At 44.8% G+C, this 25,266-nt stretch overlaps 1 protein-coding gene across 9 annotated transcripts in view; it reads left to right on the top strand.

The window, feature by feature from the left end:
* The window catches only part of KCNQ2 (potassium voltage-gated channel subfamily Q member 2), a 74,598-nt gene extending 49,768 nt beyond the window's left edge, over positions 1-24,830 (top strand). For 4 of the 9 annotated variants that reach the window (XM_051803393.1, XM_051803394.1, XM_051803391.1 and 1 more), the window contains 5 exons: positions 3,335-3,558; positions 4,362-4,470; positions 4,999-5,130; positions 13,277-13,400; positions 14,142-24,830. In XM_051803393.1, the coding sequence (XP_051659353.1) occupies positions 3,335-3,558; positions 4,362-4,470; positions 4,999-5,130; positions 13,277-13,400; positions 14,142-14,840 (1,288 nt within the window). In that variant the 3' untranslated portion in view covers positions 14,841-24,830. Of the gene's footprint in view, positions 1-3,334; positions 3,559-4,361; positions 4,471-4,998; positions 5,131-7,999; positions 8,108-13,276; positions 13,401-14,141 lie in introns of all 9 variants that reach the window. The other 5 variants (XM_051803392.1, XM_051803395.1, XM_051803390.1 and 2 more) reach the window with 2 other exon arrangements.
* Positions 24,831-25,266: the final 436 nt, after the last annotated feature.

Here is a 25,266-nt window from a genome sequence, read left to right as displayed (position 1 = left end):
TGAACCAAAATGCAAAGCCCACTAGAGCAGTGAGAATCCCTCCATCAGCCGTGGCCCTTTCATGTCTGTCCAGCACTGGGCTCTCATTTTTTGGCTGGCAGCAGAGAAAAACCAACTCAGCTTCTATCCTTCATTAAATTCAAGTCAAAAGCTGAAAGTTTTTTAAACCATCTCCAAAGTCAGCCTGGAAATGTAATTCTTTTGTTATCAAATATGTTTTCATAGGTGCCAACTGAAAGCGGTTACGAGGATGTAGAGCTAAAGCACGCCCTGTTAGGATGTTATGGCTTCCCATAATCTGTCTCTGGTTGCAAAGCCACAGTTCTCTCTCCCTTCCCTTCCCCTGGCACGAGCAGGGCACGACTGTGAGCATCAGTCCATGCTGTGTGTGTGGCTGGGGTACTGCTGTCCTCATGTTCATGTCACCAACACATACACTCTCCACTGAACTGAGGCTCATTTACCATCCTCTCGAGTGACATCCAAACACCCCTTCTCCAAGACACTCCACGTGCCTCTGCATGACTTTCTGGTTGAATGAGAACATGATCTTGGATTAGCTGGCAACATATATCCCTATATATGTCTGTATTTCTTTGGGACTTTCTCCTACCAGCTCCTGCTGACCCCAACAGCATTCTCCTCTGCAGGGATTGTACTTGCATGTGATTCCAGGTGTCGTTTCCAAGGAGAAAATTGCATGGCAGAAGGAAAAATTTCAATTAATTGTTTGTGTTGTCTCATGTCATCTGTGTTAAAAAAACCAGGTTGTATCAGGTGTTGGGTTTTTTTCCTGAGTAGTGAGTACTTGGGAACAAAACCCACCCAGATCTTAGTTGTTCATCAGATTTCTGTGAGATTTTTCAGTGTGTTGCACCTCAGGCTGTCAGGCTTGAAACTCTTTGCTCATATCCCTCACCGACTTGAACTCTTTCTTTTTTGCCTTTTGTGATTCCTGCAAACATTTTCAGCACATTTATTGTGGGAATGGGAAAAGGTCCCCAAGGAAAAGGCTCTGCTTTACTCAGTGAAAGACAACTCATTTTATACTGGGATCGGTGATGGGAGCAACACAGCAGAGGATGAGGCACAAAGAGACTGCTTTGAATTCTGAATATTTCTGTGTTGCTAATGCATTTTTATAAAATTTATTTTTAGAAAAGACCAGGTAATTCAAAGTATTAGTACTGCTGAAACCCAATGGATTCAAGAAATATTCTTCTGTAAAATCAACAAAAAAATAAAGGAAAAAAATCCAATTGGCCTATTTAGAACCAAATGACAAAATTTCAATCAGGTTTCTTATCCAATAAACACAGAATGAGAATTGCTTTTTTAAACCTTTGGCTCATTATGTGCAATGATTTTGGTAGCATTAGTGGCTAAGGCTTACATCCAGAAAGGTATTTAGGCACGTGCTTGTTCCCAGATTCCTGTGTGGATTTTTACCTCTGACCTGAATTTCAGCTCTGCTGAAGGTCTGTTGGTCCCATGGCTTTCAGACAGCCCCTGCAGGTGGGCGCCAGACTGGGAATTCAGTCTCCAGCACTTATCTGAATTAATAATTCATCATTAATTGGGTTAATTCTGCCTTTTCTAACTTGCTCATGAGCAATTTTATTTTCTCTCGAATGTGTCTTTCAATGTGCAGTTGCTGCTGAGCCCGTGGCCACAGCTAACCCTGCCCTGCAGCACAGGGGATGCAACTCTGCAAACTGCTGCCTAAGCACCTTTCTCCCCCTGTCAGTGTTTGTTGTCTCGCAATGTAAAGTGACTTTGTAAAAATAGCACCTTCTTACTCGACAGATCTGCTCCCTGAGTGTCCTCGGGTCACGTCTTCTCCCTTTACTGGGCAGGGAGTGTGTCTGCTCCTGTCAGCAGAGAACAGCCGGCGGCTGCGAAAAGGGAGCCACGTTTTGCTTTGCTTCAGAAACCAGCAGCCAAGCTCTGATTGAAGAGCCCCGTGCCAGTTTTGAAGGCAAAGGAGGGCTGTTTGGCTCTGAGTGTTCAGGTGGTGTTGCTGAAAGACGCACGCAAAAAAAAAAAAAGCAGGTCTTTGGTTGGTGAGCTAGAAATCTGATGTGGAAATCAAAATTTCCTCAAATGTTCTTCCTGCGAATTCAGGCAGAGCATTTGCAGCAAAATGATAAGTGGCTACTGTGATGGTACAGAGTGTTGGGAATTAAATTCCTGTTTTCACTCAGTTTTGATATACCTATATAAAAATATTGACTCTGTGTGCAAGTACGTTGCACTGGTTATCCAACCTCTATCAGTGTAGTTTAATCATTAATTGCTATTGAGAAAATATCAAATGACTCAAAAGTACTTGCAGTTTGGTTTCCCCAATGCTGTCTCTATAAAGTTTGCCCTTTTGTAATGATTCACAAAATCTCTTTGTTCTGCAATTTTCAAGTGAAAATTTGTTATCTTCATTTGAGTGAAAGGTTTTAATTGCAAATTTCAGAATTCGGAAACTAGTTAGAGCTGGGTTGCCAGCAGACTGTTTCCCAGTGAGTTCATCTCTGTTTCTGCAGAGTGCTTCTTTTCAAACCGTAAATCCAAGGATTCTAGCAGGAAAAAAAGCAATAAAATGCCGTATTCTGAAGTTGTAAAATTTTGCTTTGCATGTTTATGACACCCGTAGCAGACCTTCAGGGAGATGGCAGCTTTTAGACTGAATTTTTATAGGATACGAAGGAGTTGCACTTTTAAGTGTTTGCATTTAAGTGTTTGAATATATGACTGGATAAAGAGGAACCCTTTGGAATATATAAAAGGGGCAGATCGTGTTTTAAGAGGGAGGAAATGCAGGAGTTGAAGAAAGGGAAAGGACAGGTCTGAGCACCAGAAGCGAAGTGTTTCCATGAAAGCTAAAAGTTATAAGATAATGGGGGATTTTTTTATTGGTATTTTCTTATTAGACATAGTGTTCTGGAAGGCAGTTGTGAAAGAAAAGCTTCCTAACTTGTGACCGGAGCTGATCAGTGATTTAAGGAATCATAACCTCATTGTTGATGTCATTCTGTCCCGCCAGCCCTGGCATCCCACAAGGGGCTTCTGTTTAAGTCCTCATTATTTTCTCTCTCTTAAGAATCATTCCCATTTCACTCATGATGACGGAAACATCTCTACAAAGCTTTCTTTTTTTAAAAAAATAAAAAACCCACATATATTGGAGAAAAAAAAAAAGCCAACAGCAAAACTACATGTCACTGCTGCTTGGAAGTGCTCTTGGTTTCTAATGGCTGGTGGGGAAGGACTGCGTGGTTTCCAGAATGACTCCTCCTGCTGTCTCCTTTTTGTCTTTGTTTCAACGTGTTTCTCTGAACAGTCAGAAGGTCAGTTTGAAAGATCGTGTCTTCTCCAGTCCCCGCGGTGCTGGCACCAAAGGGAAAGGCTCTCCACAGGCTCAGGGCATGAGGAGGTCCCCCAGTGCTGACCAGAGCATCGAGGACAGCCCAAGCAAAGTGCCCAAGAGCTGGAGCTTCGGAGACCGCAGCCGAGCCCGGCAAGCTTTCCGCATCAAGGGAGCGGCGTCGCGGCAGAACTCGGAAGGTGAGGGTTTGGGGCACTGTGAGAGACCCCAAATTCCCAGCTGGCCCCGACATCCTCTCCCTCCCCACCTAAGGAGGTGCCATCCAAGGTGCTTACATGGGTCTCCTTCCCCCCCCAGTCCTTTAGCTTGGAGTAGCCTGAGGAACCTGATCTAGTGGAAGATGCCCCTGCTATTGCAGGTGTGTTGAACTAGGTGGCCTTTTAAAGGTCCCTTCCAACTCAGACTATTCAGTGATGTTTACAAGAGGCAACAAAAGCCCTTCTGACACCCATGGCAATGTATATATTTCGGTATATAGGGATGGGGAAAGGAGGAAGAGTCAGGCTTTAGGACAAAGGGAAATGACCTCAAGTTGTGAGAGGAGAGGCTTAGGTTGGATATTAGGAAAAATTTCTTCACTGAAAGGATGGTCCAACCCTGACACAGGCTCCCCAGGGCAGTGGTGGAGTTGCCAACCCTGGATGGATTTAAAAGACACGCAGATGTGGCTTTTGGGGACATGGTTTAGTGGTTGGGCTTGGCCCATACTGAGGTAATGGTTGGACTCAGGGATCTTAGAGTGCTTTTCCAACCCAAATGATACTGTGATTCTCTGATCAAGAGATGGATGACAGCTGCAGTTGGCACTGCTGAATGTCACCTGGACACGTCTCAGGAAATGCTCTGCTTTGGATAGTCAGCAAAGGCATCTCTGGTGCCTGCCCAGGAGTTGCTGATTGTGATCTGACTCGCCTTCCCTTGTGCGGCACCGGCGCGGGAAATGGTAACATGTTGTTTTTATTCCTCTCTCTCCCAAACCCAGAAGCAAGCCTCCCTGGAGAAGACATCCCTGATGAGAACAAAAGCTGCAACTGCGAGTTTGTGACAGAAGATTTGACACCAGGGCTGAAAGTCAGCATCAGGGCAGTGTGGTAAGAGAGGGAGAGGGGGGAAGCAGTCCAGGAAAGTAAATAATAGGGAAAAATTAGTGTAAAGCCCAAGAAGTGGTGGCAAATGCTGACATGTCTGTGCTGCAGGCTGTTTTTCCCCTGGGTGGCTTGCCCTGCTTTACAGAAAATTTTGCCAGAAAGGGTGATTTTTGCTTAGGGAAGGAATAAATGGAGAAACAGGAAAATCTCCCGCAGGGATACATCCAAATGATCGTTCTCACCAGCTTTGAGATTTAGCGCTGACATTTATAAAAGTGATGCAGAGAGCACATGCACAGATGACAGTCCAAGGGGCATCAGGGACCCCCCGTCGCAGACAGGGCTTCAGCCACCAGCCCCCGCAATCCCCTTCCCCTCTCCTCTTGCCGCATCCTCTCCCAAACCTGCAGGGTTGGGATTTATTCCATTTTCCTTCCAAAGCAGCTCCCTGCAGTGTTTTTTGTCTGCCATTAAGCGGGTCAGGCTGCAGCCCAGGGACCATATTTTGATTCTCCTCTCCATCTCCCCCAGCATTATGAGGTTTCTTGTCTCCAAGCGCAAGTTTAAGGAGAGCCTTCGGCCCTACGACGTGATGGATGTCATCGAGCAGTACTCAGCTGGTCATCTGGACATGCTCTCCCGGATTAAAAACCTTCAGGCCAGGCAAGAGACCCCTCTCTTTGCTTCATTTTTTTTTCACTGGTTTTTGTTCATTGTAGAGGTATTGTCACGAGAGAGACACTGTCCTTTGCAGCTACAGCTTATTCTTTTCCTAAGAGAAATCCTCAAGGAAAACATCGGTCCTTGTGGCTGGAACCCACAGGGATGAGCAGGACAGGGACTGCAGAAAGGGAGTGTTATGCCACTAAAACTGCCTTTCTGCCCACCATAGGACATACAAAAATCGTGGCTCATCCTCCTATTTTATTTCAGGAGCTTTTGGCATTGTATTATATCCCATAGGTAAGGTGTGTACCTATCTCCATGGTCCGGGATGCAAAGGTTTGGTGCCCCGGTCTTAGAGGCAAATGTGGGTCATTTGATAACTTTCTGGAGTGGTATAAGAAAAAATTTGGTGTCCTGGTTGTGGCCCTGCTGCCACAGACAGAGAGAGCAGTGAGGAGGCAGCAGCTTCCTCCCACCATTGGGATGCTAAGCTGTTTGGGGAGGGATCCCTCCTGGGATGGCACAGTCTGCCGAAAATCTGTGCAGATGGGGGTTTCTCATCCAAGCTCACCAATGTAGGTGGGGTTTAGCCGAGCTGTGTTTTAGCTTCTGTGCTCAAATTTTAGGGGGAGACATGTTAATTTTAATAGGAGAAGAAATGTGAAAAGGGCACAGATGGAACCGAGGAGGTTCCATTTTTTTTTTCCAAGTTTCTCCTGGGAAAAAAAAAAACTCAATCAGAAAAATCTAGTCCTTTGAACAGAGGATCTGAGCTAAACCTTTTTGTCTGACCACTCCTCCTTCAGCCCTGGTGGCCCACATTGAAAAGGAGACCCCAAACTCCCAACACCCACGGCTGTGTCAGCTCAGCAGAAGTTCTGCTGAGCTTGAAGGACACCCAGAACAGTGGCAGGACTTGGCCATAGGCAACCTCCTGTCAAAATAATACACCATTTATTTTTACATTTGGAGAATGAAATTATTTCTCTTGATGGTTGTGGCAGCCCAGCTTCCTCTGAAATCTGTTGAGGAAGTTTTCCTCTAATTTCAAACCCATCTAGGTCCCTGGTAGAGTCAGAAAATGTGCAAAAAAATGTGTTTGGGTATGCAAGCAGCTAACATGAACCACAGGAATGAAGTAGGAAAAGTGTCTTGGGAAAAAGAGGAATCTCTCTTCTGCCATGAATCTCTCAGAGACCATTTTAACTCTGCTATTTTTGATATTCAAGACTCAGAGGTAACTTTCTCAGTGTTGCTGCACACTGTGCATTTCCCAGAAGGTACATTTTCCCTCGCGATGGAGACTAAAATATCCTGGAGAATTTCCTCTCTCTGAGCCTCTCACTCCTGTTCAGTACAAATTCACTGATTATAGATCCAAGATGTGTAGCTGAATATGGAGGGGGAAGAGGAGGAGGAGGGGATTGATATTTCCTGGCTTTAATAACCTGAAGTAAGAGGCCTCCAAGCTGCCTCTGCAGTGGGTACTGAGCCACTGGGGTTGTCATCTCTGCTGGCTCCAGGAGGGACACCTGAATTTTCAACCCAAGCTGATGTGGCAGATTACCTCACTGCCCACACAAGTCTCCCACTGCCAAGCCTTCAAGGTGATGTGCTGCAAAGCCAAAGTAGTTTGTTTGGCTGCTTTTTTCTGTGAGATTGGGGTAAGGAATTGCAGCTTTCAAAGACCAAACTGAATTGTCCTCTTAGCTGTACCCATGGAGCTGTGAGGATGAGGTTCTGAGGCTGGATGAGGCTAGGGCTGCCACTCATCCCATCACAGGGAAGTCAGGAGGACCAGGAGCTGCTTCAAAAATGTGAAATACCTGGATTTGGGACCCAAGACTACCAGGCAGCTTCACTGTTCCCACTGAGCAGGAGATCAGTGATGATGATGGGAGCAGATCCCTTTGGGTCTACCCTTTGGAGTCCTCATCATCATAGCCAGGTGAACCAAGAGGTCCCATGGCTGGTCACCTGCCCAGTACCACTGGAAGGGCACCCTGTAGACAAGGTGTGTGCCTGGGGTGGCCACGGCCAATGTTGGTTCATGACCAACCAGCACCAGGGCCGTGCACCCCTGCAGTGGATCCCAGAGTGGTTTGTCACAGGGTGCCTTGGAGAACAGATATTTTAATTTCCCTTTCCTTCATCAACCAATCTGGGAGCTGTGTTCCCCCTGCCAGCTCAGCTCAGCGGGGCTGGCTGTGACCTCCCATAGCCCGGGCTTTGGTGGATTACAGCTGCATTCAAGCATATTTCTGGGGTGTTTACATGCACTTTCCTCTTTAATCATTAAAGCCTCTGTCACTGTGTCTGCAATGTGCTCTTTTCAGTGTTATGTTCACATTGTCTCGTGTTCCATCCTGACACCTCGCCAGCCATGGATGTCTCCCATTCATTGAGTTACACAATCCCGCAGCGTACCTCGCCGACTCCCAACAGCTCATGCTTCCCTGAGCTAGCTGAGGATGTGTTCCCTAGCCCTGGAACTGAAAGGAGAATGAATATATGTTGTTTCATATCCAAGCACCTCAGTGGGATATTGCTACACATATGCAAATATATTCCAGAGGGTAAAGCATGTTGTCTGTTCTATCTGGGGCGGGGGGAACTCCTAATGGTGTTGCCGTGGTGCCTAAATCTCCAAATCTTACCCTGAGGTGGGTAAGACACCAACAACCAGGTGGTAGGAGAGAGCCTTCTGTTTCCAGCGGAATATATTTTCAAATTCTCTCTCTTTCTGTCTCTCTCTGTCGTTCTGTTTTTCAGTTGTTTCCTTCTGCAACTTTTCTGACCAACTTTTCTCTACGTGTTGCTTCATTATGCATTTTGCTGGTGTCTTTTCTCTTATTTACTTTGCCAGGATAGATATGATTGTGGGTCCCCCACCCCCTTCAACTCCCCGGCATAAGAAGTATCCAACCAAAGGACCCATGTATTCTTCCAAAGAATCTCCCCAATACTCGCCTAGGTTAGGATTCACCAAAATGCCGCTTTCTCTGGGTTTTTTCATTTGCTTAAGGTCAAACCCCTTTCATGCCAGTTATATGACGGCATCTATCACTTAGCAAAGCAGCCTGTGAAATCATGACACAAAGGGCTTGCTACTCTGGGTGTGCTCTGATTTGCTTTCAGTGATGAGCTTTCAAACCAGGCCAGCCAAAGGAAGACAAAAAAGGGACATCCATACAGTCATCAATAACCATCAGTTCCTTCAGAGAGTGTGCTTTCTATTGTCAGTCTTCTTCTAGGTGCTAGAAGGCTAAATTATATCTTTCTAAAAATCTCATATTTTATCAGGCTGTCTTCAGGGGTAAAAGGTGGAATATTTACCCACAAAGTAAGAATGAAGTGTTTTGTAGCTGATCTCTGTTTCTTGCTGATGCCACTCTACTGACCATGGAGGAAAAAAATATGTTAAAATATTACTACCCTAGGACTTACATTGAAAAAATAAATAAATCCTGATTTTCCAAGGAAAAAGAGCAGGAGTCAAACCCAGCCCACAGTGAAATATTTCTCATTAAGTTCTCTCCTTAAGTAAAACCATACCTGAAGCTCAAACCATTAGGAACATATTCTCACCAAAATACCCATTTTAGGGCATTCTGAGTTCTGGGCAGCAAGGCCATGACTGGGCTGTATTTTCACCTTGCATTGATACCACTGGAGCACAAGGGAGGTATAAATATTTGCCAGAAAGTCATTTTCCGTGCAGAAACAGTAGATGATTCTTAAATGCAGAAAGCTTAGCCTCAAATATTTTTTTTTCTAAATATATTTACCTCCCTAAGCGCTAATATGTGACAAATCTCTTGATTTTTATTTAAGCTGCTCTGAGTAATCATCACTGGAGAAATGTGAGTAAAAGGAATATTGAAAGCTTACCCTTACCCACTCAGCTAGCTCAAACATTTAAAAAAAGAGAATTTTCCAGAAGCCCCAAGCTTTATGCTTGAAAAAAAGATAGAAAAGCATTTTTTCCCATTTCTCCTCCCTGCCAAATGATGAGGCCCCAAAATAGTATTTGAAAATGAAATAACCTTCTTATCTGCAGAAACATTTAGATTTTAAAATAAAAATACATATTCAAGTGGATTTTGTTGTATTTAACCTGTAAGATTATACGTGCAACAAACCTTACTAGAGGCAAGATTTTCATGTGAAAGCTTGTGCCTTGCACAGAGAAAAGTTGATTTCTGGATTCGAGGGGAGGAGGCCTCAAACTGGGATATTTATTTTATTCAATCCAAGTCTGTTGCTGTATCAGCTTCATGTTAATGACTTTCTCTCCCCCTGTTTTTGGAGTTTCTAATACTGATTAAAAATCTGTTCACACATGCCCACTATGCTCCTGGGACATTTAGATTTTTATTTTAATAATTGCTCCCTTTTCCAGTGAATTTTTTTTCTTTCCTCCTTTATTCAGCTGTGGCTGCAGAAAACAGCAGAGTCTAGAAGGCTGCTGAAGTCTTTGCTGAAGGCTTATGCTGTGCTTAAGTTTTGGCAGCTACATCCTCCCACAGGCACCAGTGGGACTTGTGAGGTGCTTAGGGTGCCTGATGGATGGGAACCAGAGCTCTGAGCAGCCCCAAGCCCAAATCCACTTAGAATAAGTGCAATCTCAGCTGTTATTTTTTAGACAACAGTTATTGATCAAAATTTGTTTAGAGCAAACTTTGTTGCCAAATGAAAGGGTAAGTAGCCAGTCCTGTGACATGGATGAAGGGGGTTTGGCTTCAATGCCTGGATTGTTTACAAAAATTCATAAGAGATAAAGAAAAAAAGAAAAGACTTGAATAGATATTCCCAAACACTTCATTTTTATCTCATTTGAGCCATTTGACCTTTTTGATGTCTGCTTCTGGCCCGAGGGTGACATATTACACCTCTTTGCATGCACTGTTAGCATGAAGCATAATGAAGCATGAGAAAACCTGCACTGTGGCTGATGCAAGACTTTACATTTTTTTTGTATCATTAGAAAGACGGGAAGATAACAAAGTTCACTTTAAAGAGCAATCCCCTTGTCTCTCTCCCTCCCAAACTAAGACCCAGCAGAGCCTACCAAGAACAGCAGATGGCACAGTTTGTCATGCATCCTTAGAAATCTTTGAATCCTCTTCTTCTAGGAAGGGAGAAACATGGGGCTGACTCTGGCCAGAGCTTCAGCTGAATTCTTCCCTCTGCACGTGTGTATTTGGCACAGCCAGAGTAAGTGTTGAGAGGACACAAGGATGCCCACACAGGGTGTAGTGTAGAAGTGGGATGGCCATGTCAGAAGATTCTTGGCCCTTTGTCATGCAGTAAGAACATAAACTATCCCCCTCTGCTTGCAAAATAGAAATAGAAATAGAAAATGTTCTGTCTTCTTCATCTTTCAAGCTTTGTGGCCCAATTTGGAAAAAATCTCAAAATCTTATAATGGCTAAAAGGACCTCCTGCTCTTGGCAGTCCTCAGCTAGGTACCGGTGGGTTGAGAGCTCACAAGGAATTTCTTCTTTTCTCTTACATCAGATAAGGCACAAATGAAATCTCTGCGCTTTGCTGAGGGTTGGAGCACTCTCCTGTGGTCCAGCTTCAGCCATGGGAAGCAAAGGGGTGGGAGACCTCGAGCCTGGTTTCTCCCATCAAGAGAGAAGGACTTGGTTCACCTTCTTCTCCCCTCTCTGTGCTGAAGTCAGTGTCCCACAGCTGCCCCTCACACCGTCCTTGGTGCTGACCTGCCTCCAAGGCCAAATCTGGCCCTCTGGTTCCTCAGGGCTGTGTTCAAGTATAGACACAAAGGGAATGAATCCAGCAGGAATTCTGGGCTCTGGTGTCAATAGTTTATGGGAAAAGGCTTCTCAATGCTTTATGGGTGAGCTCTGTGAAGGACTTCAGTCCTGCCCCTAAATCACAGCAGGTCTAGAGGCAAGTTGTGTCCAGCCTGAAGGGGATGGACAAGTCAGTGCTGTTCTAGATGATGCTAGTGATCATTCCATCTGTGAAGTGCCAGCTGGCCCCTGAAATGGTCTGTATGAGGTTCACTTACCAGATAGCTCTTCTCTCAAGACATAGAAGAGAGCAGAAGTTCTGCCTCATTTTCTGCAAGATTAGAATTAGGGTTGCACGAGACTATCTCTGTTATTACAATGCAACACTCATTTTCCCTCTCTGTGTTACAGTCTGTCCTGCCTCCCTGCTCTACTCAGCAATGTTGAGGCACATCTCATTTCCATTAGTGGACATATATCAGTGTCAGTGCTGTGCTGGATGGGCCAGGAGGACAGAGCACCCCGTTTGTTCTAGGCCTTCTGCAGCATTCAGTGGCATTTAGACTTTGGGCCTCTTTAAACGCATGTTCATTGTTTTACAAGTCTACTTGCTTGTGCATACAGGAGAGGAGTTCGTACAGTGGCTGTACTACGCCTTGACTTGTGATTCCAAACCAAGGTAGCCCGAGGTATCCAATTTAACAGCTCTTTGCTTACATGGTAACGGCATTGTCATAGGATTTCTTGTGCTGTATGTCATGTCAGTAGTTGCATCCCTTGTGGGGAGTTCCTGTACCTGTTAATAATTTCCTTCTCCCATTACAAGAGAGAAATAAGGCATGCATATTCCTCACACTTGTAATTATAGCACTTGGTGCTCCTTGTACTCCTGTGCTTATATTGCTAAGCAAAGGGTCAAACATGGCTTTTTAAGCAGAACAGTATTCTGTCACATCCCTGCCCAAATAAAGTATCTTCTGGGATCAAAGCTAAACTCTGAAATAATTGTTGGCTTATATTTTCTGTCTTTGATGTGATGTGCTCGTCCACTTCATCTCTTTGAGCCAGAGCTGGTGCTGTAAACTGCTGTTGCTCTAATATAAGCTAAGGGAGCCACGCTGGTCCATACCCACTGATACCTGTCCCTTAATGTCAAACAGCCAACATACGTATGAAGTCCCTGTCAAATGTAAAGAAAACAGATGGCTCTTGTGTTGGAAATAGCCTCACGTCTCATTCCTTTCCTTGGTTTTTGTTTGTTCATTTTCCCCTGTCTGTCTGTGTTCAGCTCCTTCCTTTTCCTCCTCCTGGTGCATGGACCCATGGCCCACACGGCAGAACTGCGTAAGAAGCATTTTGAGTTTTCGCTCAAGATACCTCAACTTGGTTTCAGTCAGATTAATTAACCCTTCTTTTCCCCTGCCACCCTTATTTTTGGTGCATTATGCAAGAGTAAAGTTTGCCTGGCATAGAATTAGGCTGTAAACCGGCCTGCCATTAAGAAGCTGCAAAACTGAGAGGCTCCCTGACTTTTGAGGGATCAAAAAGCTTCTGTGTTTACTTCTCAAGAAAATTTGTATTTGATGCCTCAAATAAGATTGAGTTCCAGCTTCCAGACTGGCTCTTCCCTCCCTTCTTCCTATACTTACGGAGCTGTATATCATCCCAGGTGTATCTATACTGGGAATGAGAAGGTGCAAATGTAACGTGTGTAAAGAAGTTAGTACCTGTATCTGCTGATTTGGCAGGAGTATCCTCTGCTGTTCCCAGCTTGGAGCTCTGCTAATAGAAAACATCTGATACAGGTGTGAACTGCAGTATCTTTGAGATGAAAACAATCTGTTAGTGTCTGGTGAGTTATGGCCTTGATGTAATTCCACTAAAACAGCACTGCACCTGTTTGTCTGGATCTTAGGACAAGCAGCTCGTTTTCATGGACGTGAGAATTACACACGTGCATTTGCATTGAGGAGAGGAAACTGCTGCAGAGACTGAAAAAATTCCACTGGTACATGCTAGATAGAAAACTTGATCTCCCCCCAAAATAATAATTTCTCAGTGCAAATAAGGAGTTAATTGATTTGGAAGAAAGCCAGTTAAAGAAATTCTTTGCAGTGGGTAAATTTACTGTGCATAATGTGCCGGGTTTTATCCGTATAAACAGAAATGGATAATTTCAAACTCTGCTAATACTGCTCTGAATTTTGCATCTGAATTAACACTTCAGTGCCACTGCGTGTCTGTGAGTAATTTGGAGTGTTAGTTGGGTGAGAGGCTGTTGCTTTGTCCCACGGAGGCGTGACAAGCAGAGCCCTCCTCACCTGCTGCCTCCAACTGACTCCAGGTCCTTTTCCGGGGGTGGGGGGATTTTCTGATCCCGGTAGAGTTGACCAGATCGTTGGGAGAGGATCCTCCATGACTGACAAGGATCGGACCAAAGGGCCAGCAGAGGGGGAGCTGCCTGAAGACCCCAGCATGATGGGCAGGCTTGGAAAAGTTGAAAAGCAGGTATATTGGGTCAGGAGGGGGTTCTTGTCAGAGAGCGTTGCATGCATTGCGCTGGTTTTCTCTTGCCTTTTTTTCCAAGTGAGGTGTTACCATTTAGTAAAAAAAAAAAAAAAATAAGAGCCAAGATTATTTTGAAAAAGAAGGAAGGTGGATGTTATGAAAGGTCCCTAAATGTCTTAGAAGCCTAAATGCCACTTTCAAACAGGCACTTTGGAGTCTGTGACATATAGTCTTCCATTTTTTAGTGAGTTTGTCAAAAGTTTGCATTATTTCTGAAAACAGCATATTGGTTTCTTTGCCACCACACTAGACACATTACAAATGAGTCCCTGAGCCTGGCTGCTCTAGCTGATGGCCTTGCTGAAGATATAAAATCTTTTTGGAAGATAGGGCTCAGAAATCCCCCTAGCCATTTGAGCCCAGACAACTGCCAAGTGCAGGAAGGAGCTGGAAGGATGCAGGTGTGCTTCAGCTTTTCTAGAATTTGGTGCCTGCCAGAAAGATTACAGCAGCATAAGGAAAACACTGTAACAAGGAAAACCCTGTAACAAGGTGGAGAATTAAACCTGGAGAACAGGACAATTAAATATTTACTAAGGGTTTGAGGTGGTGTGGGTCAGCATAGGCAGAGGTCATCTATGAAGCCCAGCCCCACTCTTGCTCCTCGATGGAAGTTGCTTGTACTCCAGATGTTAATGTGCTTCAGCCTGCACGTGGCACTGGAACTGTGGTGTTTTGCAGGTTCAGTCAATGGAGAAGAAGCTGGACTTCCTGGTGAACATTTACATGCAGCGGATGGGCATCCCACCAACAGAGACGGAGGCTTATTTTGGGTCCAAAGAACCAGACCCGGCACCTCCCTACCACAGCCCCGAAGACAGCAGGGAGCACATTGACAAGAACGGCTGCATCATCAAGATCATCAGGTCCACCAGCTCCATGGGTCAGAAGAACTTCTCCGCCCCACCAGCCCCAACCAACGCATGCCCGCCCTCCACGTCGTGCCAGCGGCAAAGCCACGGCTCCTCTCCCGTCGGAGACCCCAGCTCGCTGGTCCGAATCCCACCTCCGCCCTCCCACGAGCGCTCCCTGTACAGCGGCGGGCACAGGGCGAGCGCAGAGTACCTGAGGAACGAAGACATTACAACCAAACACCACGAGAGTGCCATGAGAGACAGCGACACGTCCATCTCCATCCCCTCGGTAGACCACGAGGAACTGGAGCGCTCTTTCAGCGGCTTTAGCATCTCCCAGTCCAAAGAGAATTTGGACATCCTTAACAACGGTTGCTATGCAGCCGTGGCCAAAATCAGACCCTACATTGCAGAAGGGGAGTCAGACACCGATTCTGACCTCTGCACGCCCTGTGGTCCCCCTCCCAGGTCGGCCACGGGTGAGGGACCCTTCAGTGACATGGGCTGGTCAGCCCCCCGGCAGTGAAGCCTTCCTGCAGCCGCTGAGCTACGTCCAAATGCTGGCAGCTGCCTGCTCCAGCTGTCCACATGCTGAACTTCTCAAGGAGATCGACAGCTAAGGTTTTCCTCCTCCTAGGACATCCTTAGCTGGCAGATACTTTCTTGCAGCTTACTCTGGGTGGGGGAACGAGCAGGTCTGAGCCTGTGGTTGTGGAAGAGGTCACGGTGGTGGGCCAGCTGGAGCCGTGAAGTCCAGATTTCTTTCATACTCTCTTTCTAAGATCATTAGGTGAAATTATTTCATGGCGCAGGGTAGGCAATTTGCATTTCTTGGGAATCTTCAGAAGCGCAGGGCAGGAATAAATCACCCAGCCAGGGCTTTTGTAGATCACAGGAACTGGTGGCTGACAAGTGTTAGGTGGGAGTTGCTACGTCATGGCACCCGTGATTACACCTTTAGGTGTTTTGGTGTTTAGAATGAACACATTATTTCCGGCTTAGATTTCAGATCACGTGTAATTACAGGGGGTTGGTACTCTGTGGTTCCTCATTAGCTGTCAGGAAGGTGGCATAATTCCAATATAATATATGGAAATGTTGCATAGAGCCCCTGGAGGAGAGGGATGGTGGCCAGGATATTTGCATGAGCAAAAGACATGGCCTTGGAGTGGGATAGGTTAGGATACTGCTCTGGACCAGAACAGTTTGGAAACTATCCCATCTTAGGAAACTGAAAAACTCAGAACTATGATCTTGAGTGCAAGAAGAGGGACAGGGGGCAGAGAAAAGAGACAGAAGGAGGACAAGAGACTACAGGGCTGGAATTTTCTATTTTAAACCATGTATTATATTTAATTATCTCTCCTCCTGCTGACAAGGGACCTGGGGGTGCTTTGAAAGCAAAGACAAACCAAAGGCAACCCCTCTGGAAGGCTGCCATGGTGTGAAGCCATTCTCATGGCCATTGTGGAGGCACAGCCACCAGGCCAGAGGGGGAGGGTGGATATGCAGGATTCTGTGGTCCCCGTGTTGCTGCGAGCTGCTGAGCTCCATCCTGTGGAAGCCCTGTTGGTCAGAATGGGCACTTTTCTTACAGTTTGCATCGTGCCTGAACACTTTTGCACACACACTATGCCTGTGAAAATCTTCCCTTTCTTCTTCTGCCCTACCAGAAAACTCACACCCATGTTCTTGGGACATCCTTTGGTTTGTTTGGATCCCTCAAGCTGAGTTAAGGGGTTTTCTTCATGGTCTTTCAGAAACCTCTTACCCATGCTTGGCTGCGAGTTGTGCCAATCCAAGTCTGCCCCGTTTCATTGTTGTTCAAGTACTTCCTTTTGGAAAGATCGTTGTGTCATTACCAGGAACCTCAGTGGTGCTGAGGTTCAGCTGGGGGAAGGCGAGGGGAAAAGTGATGCTCAAAGTTTCTTTTGGGACCAAAACAAAGTCACGAAGTGATCCTTTACGTGGATAGATTGGTGGGGTTTTTCTGGAAGGAGGTGGATCAGGAGAGGTTGTGTTTGGGATCCATCTCCAGGGCTGGGACACCATGGCTGGCATTGTGCCTCTGAACCCTCCTGTGCTTTCACAGCCCAAATCCCACACGTGTTTCCTGCTGGGGCTGTGTCTGTGATTTCAAACCCTGTCTTGCCACATTTTCCCTGTGTCATATCAAGAGCCTGTTAAGGACATTTAGGTGAGAATTTCATTTCTGTGTGGCCTTTCAGAGGTTGAACATCGGCTTGCTCGGGTCGAAGGGAGACTCACAGCCTGTTTCTCTCCACCTGTTTGCTTGGCCAGGCACAGTAACCAGGAGAGACCCAGGATGATTTCAGCCTTAGGGAAGATGTGGGTGCAGTCTGAATGCTTGCAGACAGGAAATAAAACTGTTCTTTTGCTAGTGCCCAGGACCAACACACAGGTCTTCACGTGAACTGAGGAAGGGGAATAAAGGCTCTGCGCAATTTTTCCTGCCATTTTTCACCATTCAGGAGGGGAAAACATTTTTCTTAGGGGGACCCTGGGCTTCCAGCCGTGCTACTTCCTTTCTTTACCATTTGAGCCATATTTTGGTTAACTTCTGCAATTTTTCCCTCTCCGTTTGTGCTCCAGAACTCTTTTTGGCTCCAGATTTCTTTGTGCAGAGTGAAAGCAGCGATGCCCTTGACTTCCACACGCAGGCAACTTTAAATGCCAAATGGCTGTAAATTGTGCAGATTTGCCTGTGGCATGTTCCAAAATGAGATGCCTTCTGGTAGAGCAAGAAGTGTCAGCAAGTCCTAAATCAGACTTGGTGGCCTGTGTTTTCTACTGCCCACAAGAATAGAAATTGCATTAGGTGAGGCAAAAATCAACATTGCTCCAGCCAGCTGCTCACTGCAAATTTTGTCCAAGTCAGAGATAACAAAGATTTATTGTCTTATTTGTTTGCAATTACCTTTCAAGGCCTGCTGGAAATTTGTCACAGAAGGGTATGATATAAAGGCAAGAATGCCAGATGAGGCTGAGGATGATGTCATGCAGTCCTGTTGCAGCACAGGTACACGACTGGTCTTTTTTCATAGAGTCACAGAATCACAGATTCATAGAGCCATAGAATGGTTTGGGTTGGAAGGGACTTTAAAGCTGATCTTCAGGGCCTGCATGGGAAGAATTGAGTTTACCCTCTTCAGTTTACTGGAGTCTATAAAACACATCTTTTAACGTGTATCTTTAAAAGTTGTTGGATTTGTTCCATAATCACTAATTGCAGAAAACTGATTTTATACATATGCAACACAGATCATATCTGGCTGCAACATATTTCACACAGAATTTTTTTTTGAAACGTGTAAGATTTATTCCACCTTTTTCTGTGGCTTCATATCAAAGAAATTCTGACACACACCTCCATCCACAAGCATGCCATAAATAATCACTTCTCATTCACCCAGACCTGGATTTGGGGGTTAACTTATACCAGAATTAGCTGCAAATAATGCTCCTTTTTTCCCTGAAATGATTTAAGCCTGCAGAAACAATGACATTGCCTGCTTGTTGCTTACTGACATAAATAATTTAATTCCTGCCCTAAATTGTAGTCCACTACTCCCTGCAAAGTCTTCACCTTCAGCCATTGAGCTCCCCCATGCCTGTATCACTCACTCCTGGTGATAATCTCCCACAAGAAATCTTAAATACTAGATTAAAAGAAACGAAATCAGTTTTGCTAATAAAGCAATCCCAATTTTAAAGGTCCCAGCAGGCTTTAAGAGGATGGACAAGCAAACTTTGTCCCACTGCTGAGCCTCTCTTGGGGTGGTCTTTGCTCCCCTCTCCCTCCCAAGTCTTGTTGCATGTTTTCTGAAGGACAGAAACAAGTTTTAGGCAATGCCAAGTGTGGACAGAGGAGTCCAAAGAGAGCTGAAGAAGAAGTGAAAGCCAAATTTCCAGCAGGCCATCCATCTTGAACTGCTCCAGGGATGCCCATGTCCCTGTGTGATTCTGTGCCCAGAACCTGGTTTCCAGATATGTCTGTGCTGAATGTGAAGCCATGACCTTGGATCAGAGCCTGGGATCTGGTCTCCAAGAAGGTTTTGAGTGGGCTTTTTTTTTTTTTTTCAGAATCTGGTTCTAGGTCTAGGGAGAAATACTGCAGTTGACTCCCTGTGGGATGGAGCAATGTCTGGGACTGGGACCTGAACCCACAGTCAGTTTTTGGGTGCCTCAGGTACAAGTGTGAGTTCAGGTGGTCTGAGGAGTTCATGTCTCTGACCAGGCAACGTGTCTGGAGATGTTGCAAGGTGGCCTTTCATAATGTGACCCCAAACACAGGAACAGAGCACTAGCCATAAGTCAGATTTCCCAATATTTGGGAAGGGACTTTAATGTTACTCAAGTGCAGATTTTGTATGTGAATTTCCTTGTTGAATCATTTTCTTAATAATACTTTTTAAAGCTAAAAATGTCAAGGAGCTCACCGAAAACAAACCTCTTGTCCAACTCAGAAAGCCATTATATTTCTTTAGGCAGACTATGTGATAGATCAGATTTTCTAAAGATGTGTTTTATTTCAAATGCTACTTAATAGATCCAAATAAATTCTGCAGGGTCATTACTATTTACAGATAAATAGGTATATTTTTACATTTTTAATTGATTTTTAAAATTTTAAATTATGTGAATTTTTAGAACAAGTTTATATTATCTACCTGAGAAGCCAGAGCATCACCTCAGATACAAATGCTCCCCTTCCAGCCAGTTACCCAAGAGAAAAGAAGAACACCTTCACTCATACTTTTTCCTAGAGAGAATTACTGGAAACCTCATTTCCCTGATATCCTCAGACTACTTTGGTCACAGCAACATTATTGCTAAAACTAAAATGTAAAAATTAAAAAAGAAACTGAAATTCCTAAGGACTTTACCCAAATGTTGTCCCATATGAAGACCCTTAGCAGTGAGTATTTTTTTGGGAAATGTTAAAAAGCCCAGGAGCAGGATAAGGATTTCTGTTTCTCCCTCATATGAACCCTCAGGCTGAGAGTGAAGCCCTGAGCCTCCAACCTTTCCTTCCCAGCACAGCCCTCTGACCGTAGCTGTGCTCCTGCATCCTCTCCCATCCCCTCTCTGCATCACAGGTCGGCACCTTCTGTTTTCATCAGCATCCTTTTCCTGAACCAGAAACAAGGAAATCAGATACAAAAGCTCCTTCACCTGCAGGTAACATTGAGGCTGCAGAGGGCCGTGGTGGAGGGCTGAGGGCAGCAGCCCCTCCGAGCCCCGCGAGGTCACTGCTGCTCGGAGGTGTAAAAGCAAACTCTTGCTTTTAGCACACAAACACCCCGACTTTTCTGCCTCACAGAGCAAAATCTGCTTCGAGCAGGGGTGTGGGCTCATTGGTTTTTTTTAACAATAACAATAGGGTGGGTTTTTAATAATAAGGATAATAATACTGCATAGGAATCTTCTTTAGTATATCTTAGTGTTTGATGCCCCAGTGACACAATACTGCTTGCCTTATATTAGTGTCTAGAGGGAGAGGGATTACACACCTTTTGATACACTATTAATCACGCTTCTAATTTAGGTAGCAGCGGGGTCCTTTTTAACCTATGAATGTGCTTTCTGGACTATCTCACTGACTGTACTCTCAATTTTGCCTGCTACTGCATGCAGCCTGAGATGAGTAGACAGCAGTATGCTCCAGCTGTATCTGCACTCCCAGATTGCTGTAGTACCTGACAAGGTAACGTTGCCAAAAGCATCATTTTGGGGAGAGCCTGTCCCCACAGTGACCATCTCGTACGGTGCTGCGGTGCTTCTGTAGGTAACACTGATATACCAAGTGTTTGTCATGCTGCAACCAGTCACTGCCCCATCCCTCTGATACAGCATGCACAGACTCCACCTCTGCTTGTAACTACGGGGTAAAAAAACCATGTTTGTACCTGTGGTTCCTTCAAACGTACACATGGGGAGGAAAAAATATGAATTGTGTTGGCCGTGTGTAACAACCTCCTTTCCATCCAGATGCCTCTGAAAAAGAGCATCCCAGATACCCCTTTCTGAGGGTCCAGAGGAGCAGGCAGTGCCAAGGATGGAGGACTGGTCTTAATTTCAGAGATGCCAATTGAACCCACATGTGTGGGACTTGCCATATGTCTGTTTTAATTTCCATAGGACGCTCTCACCTGCACCCTGCTTTGGGGTGCATGTGCGTTTGTGCCTGCAGCACAGCCTGAGGGGCAGGGGGGCTGTCACTCCAAAACTTTGGAAATCCCTCTTTGAAAGCTTCATTCGCCCTTGTCTACAGCCCTTGGTGGTCTTGGGGACCCTGCAGCTGTGCCATAGCCATTTCTCATGGAAGCATCTCTTTCTCTCCTCATGGAGTGGCACTGAGCTACCTTTTTATGTCCATAAATGTTTTGCCACTGTTTTCCCCACTTTAATACCAGACTGTCATGAGGCCTTCAGTGTTTGCCCATCTTGCTCATGTTTGCAGTCTCTCGTATCTCTTGGCACTGCTGCCATGATCTAGTTTGACCCTGGTCCTATATCCTCACCTTCCTTATCCATACTATTTACCAGTGAAGCTGTAATGCCAGAACTCTGCACTGGGACTTGCTGTTGGCCTGACATCACTAGATGCACCAGAGAGCCTTCATATTTGGTTAGCATGACAGTTTTGCTTTTTATTGGCATTTTATTTCCTTCCTTATTGAGCCACCATGGCCTCAACACATCCCTAGTTTGTTCTGCTGGAGCCTTTCCACCCAGGGATGGAGTCTGTGTTGTCCCTCTGTGCAGTGCCCTGTGAGGGTTTGTCCCCATGGCTTTTGCTGACTGCAGTGAAACAAGGATGAGGGTTCAGTTCAGGTTTTCTTGTCCAGCTGAACATCTCAGAGAAGAGCTCACAGGCTCTACCACTGTGGATGCTTTTACTTCCTGAAGCAGGAGCTGTTTTCAAGACCCCCATCCCCTTTAGCGACCCATACGTGTGGCTATGCATGGCAGGCTTGATAATGGGGAGAACTGGAAAGCAGCTGGTGCAAGCTGTGCTGTTTCCAAAGCTGCCAGTGAACCTGCAAGCATCTTGCCCTCTCCCAATTCCTGTAAATACAGCTGCAGATTAATTTCTCGAGCAGCATCTGTTTGCCTAATGCTGAGAAACTTGAGCTCACTGCAGAGCTTTCCAAAACTCAGTGCCAAGCTCAGGCTGGATTTCACCTGCAGCTACACTGATAATTTTAGGGCAGGGCTAATGATTTCAGGTAGAAGCCATGTCAGAATCTCCAGTTTATGTGGTTCTGACCCCAAAACAAGGCTGAATGTCATGCTGCCAACAAAGCCTGCCTTGGAATTTCAGCTCCATTTGACACTGATGACTCTGGACTTGGGGAGATGTTCTCTTCTTCCCTCTCCACACAAGAAAAGGTCAGCACAAGCCTTGCAAGCCACAATGGGAAAATGCCTCCTTACTTTGATATGCCATGGGCACTTCCCATTAAAGCAGAAGCAGCATTTCATGGTGATCCCTTAAACTTGACCAGCACAGTGGCCATGACCCAGTGTTTTCCATGTGCAGTGATGCTCATGAAAAGGGTTTATCACAGATGTGGATATGGAGGTCTCAGTCCTTTAGCATCTCTGTGAACACCATGCTCAGCCTTGCTGAGGACAAGTCATGGAGGCTGGTGACAGGTCTTTTCAGTCCTGCCTGGTTATTCGCACCGGTCCAGCATCTTCCCTGGAGCTGAAGTTATCCCATGCTCCTGTCAGCAGGCAGAATGGAGACCTTTCCGTGTTGGCTACTCTTCCCTCCCCAACAAACCCTAAAATTTGAATTTTTTTCACTTTTTCTCAAAAAATTCACGCACAATGTAGACTACCTGAGACCTTCAGGAACACCGAGGCAAAACCAGATATAGCTGATAAATGACAGAGATTTTGTTATTTTAAATCAAGAGCATGTAAAGCATAGTGGCAGTTGCTGCGTGGTATATCAAATGCTTTAGGAGATTCAATAAATTATTCTTATAAATGTTTCATTCTTTTATCAGTAATTTGTATAGGTGGGTGCCGCTGTTCTTATGCAGCAATGCTCCACACACTAAAACTATACTCCTGTTTCTCCAATATAGACGTTGTATTTATGAAATTTATCTTGCTTAGTGTCACTTTGGCACATTATCCACGTGTGCTGCACACAGATTGCACATTACATGCCATATGCTGGTAGGTATCTCTACATGTAATCAGCGTATGTGCGTTGAACAGACACCAAAGTGTCACCTGCCTGGTTTGTGATGTGACTCAACATAACTGGGAATAGAGGAAAATGAACACCCTGTTAAGAAATTTACTGCATTTGAATGCTTCTTTAAACAGGTTTTATCAGGAAGCTAAAATAAGAGATTGCCTTTGTAATGTTAATTAAAAAAAATAACCGGAACAAAACAAACACACACAGCCCATAAATACTTAACAGCTGCTGTATTCCTATATATTCTTCATTGCTATACATTTGAACTGTAAATTCTGTACAGATTGAATGAAGTTCACAGTTTATCTTTGTCATAACCTGCAAGATAAAAGGACAACACAACTTTGGCTGCAAAAACACGTGCATGTGGTTTGTGTACATGCACCTACGTGTTGCTGTATGTGCACATGGATACGAACATGTGCACACACATGCTTCAAAACAGATAAAGCTGCATCTGAGATGCACAAGGAGGGGGAAAAGTTCAATTTTGGAGGTGAGAGAGTTGGTAAAACAAAACCAAAAGACTGTTTTAGTAATGTCTTTCTATCAAAAAGGAAGATTTGCAGTGGGAATTGATGTGTGACTCCCATCCCAAGGAGAAATCTTACTTCTGAAGGCAGCACAGGCCATGCAGCAGAGCAATGCAGTTCTTTAAATGATAATTTCTTTGGCTTCCTTTCAAACAAACAAATATAATTCAGTGGCCAGTGCCAACTTCAAGTCCAAAAAGCCCATTCCTAGGATATGTGGCCAAACAGTTGTCCCATGCCATCAGAGAGCCAGGGGCTTTACGTGCTGTGACAGAGTGTCCCAAAGCAGCAGTGCTGGCTGATGGCAATGCCATGGTCTCCCACAAACCTGGCTCCTGCCCAGGCAGAGGATCCCATGGCCTTGTGGGTCTTACCCTTGCCTACATATTTTAAAAAACGTCCCTAGTTAAGAGATGTTTAAGAAAAGAGTCATCAAAAGCCCATCTTTGATCTTAGAGTTATGGAAGAAATGACTAGGTTATAACCACAAAATCTGATTCGCAAAGCAGATCAGACTTCAGACTCCAATTGCCCCTATTCAGAGATTTCACCAGCCTCACTAAATGAATCATTCTCTGGGATTTCATTTTACCCATATTTTCACAGATATAAGAGTTACATTGGGTACAACTTACCCTTCAGTGTTTAATCTAAATAAACAAAGGCATGAAGAGCTAACTTTTCCAGTCAAGTACTGCTGAATGCCACTGAAAAAATAGCAATCAAATTTTTGCATTGGCCTGAAATTCGTCTCTAGGTCCAAAGTTCTCAGCTTTAAGAGCTGCAAAAAAAAAAAAAAAAAAAAGTCTTAAATAGGTTACTAAGCAAGGGGTACATCCATTGCTGGAGTATGTTGCCGTTTCCCTGAGATACCTGGACGTTATCCTGGTTTATAACAGCATCTGGCTCATTTGGCCTTAACTGGGCTAAAAATGGTTCATGCATTTGTCCTGGCAGTGAGAGCTGAGAGGTGACTTTCACACCGGGACGAGGGTGGGTGCTGCACACCTTCACCTCCCGCTCCTAAAACTCTGGGGCTCGGCTGAGCGCGGAAGTTTGGTTGTCCTTCAGAAAGCAAAGACAGCTGCTGCTTTGCTTCCTTTCATTTGCTCTGTTGCCTTGGCTTTCTTGCACTTTCGTTTCATCTCCAAAGAATCTCTCATAATGCCTTTGGTACTTATGTACAATTTTAAAACATTTTGTATGTATGGAATGGTACACACTTCCTCTTGTAAAATAGCAATCGGGCTTTTCTTTTCTCTCTTTCTTTTTTTCTTTCTTTTTTTTTTTCTTTTTTTTTTCTTTTTTTGGTGAATGTGTAGTTTCCTCTGTACATTTTCAATCATGACTTCGTGCAATGTACATTTTATAGGGTCAGGTGCCAGGGGAATGACCTGTAGTCTCCTAAGGGACTCAGCTGGAAGCTGAGTGACACAGTCACAGACGGTTTTACAAAAGCACCGCGGGAGAGCGACGTAGCCCAGACTTTTACACTGAAGCACTGAGTGTGATTCAGAGTGTACCTTCACATGAAAGACTGTGGCAGCTGCAAAACTCTACGTGTGATGTGAAAAACAGCAGCGACGGTTGCAATCGGAAGGGAAACGGAGGGAAATTAAATAATCACAGTCATTAATTTAAGCCTCAAAGCATCAGAATGGAAAATTTGCATTCAGTAAAAATACCAGAGATTTAACCTTCATGAGATGAAATACACATTTATTTTTCTTTGCACTTCTTCTGTTCTCTGTGTTTCTTTATTTCTGGGGATTTCTTGGTGTTTTGGGGACATATTTAATGGCTGATGAAGAGGAGTGAGATGGAGACTGAGGGCCTGGCCCTTCCTGGCATTAAACCTTCACACCTCCATTTCTTATACCTAATGTTAAACAATAATTTCTGATTTATAAAATCAAGCTCAGAAATCTCAAGTGCCCTTAGTTACAAGGACACTGATCCTTCAGAGTCTTCTAGTAATATTGACTTTCTTTAAGCCACATCCTGACAGATAAAAGATTGGAATTCTTCACTACCCATGCCAGCTCTTCATCACCCTGCTAAAAATTGAGGCTGGTGTCATTGAGGTGGGCTCAGAGCCAATATATGGCACTGGGAAGGGATTTTTATCTGTCCCACGAGTTATCTTGCTTACCAGGCATCAGCCCTAAATTAAG

Source organism: Manacus candei, unplaced genomic scaffold (genome assembly GCF_025592945.1).
Source record: "Manacus candei isolate 608988 ecotype Guabito, Panama unplaced genomic scaffold, ASM2559294v1 h1tg000057l, whole genome shotgun sequence".
NCBI classification, from domain to species: Eukaryota; Metazoa; Chordata; class Aves; order Passeriformes; family Pipridae; genus Manacus; species Manacus candei.
This window is presented reverse-complemented; position numbering and strand designations above follow the sequence as displayed.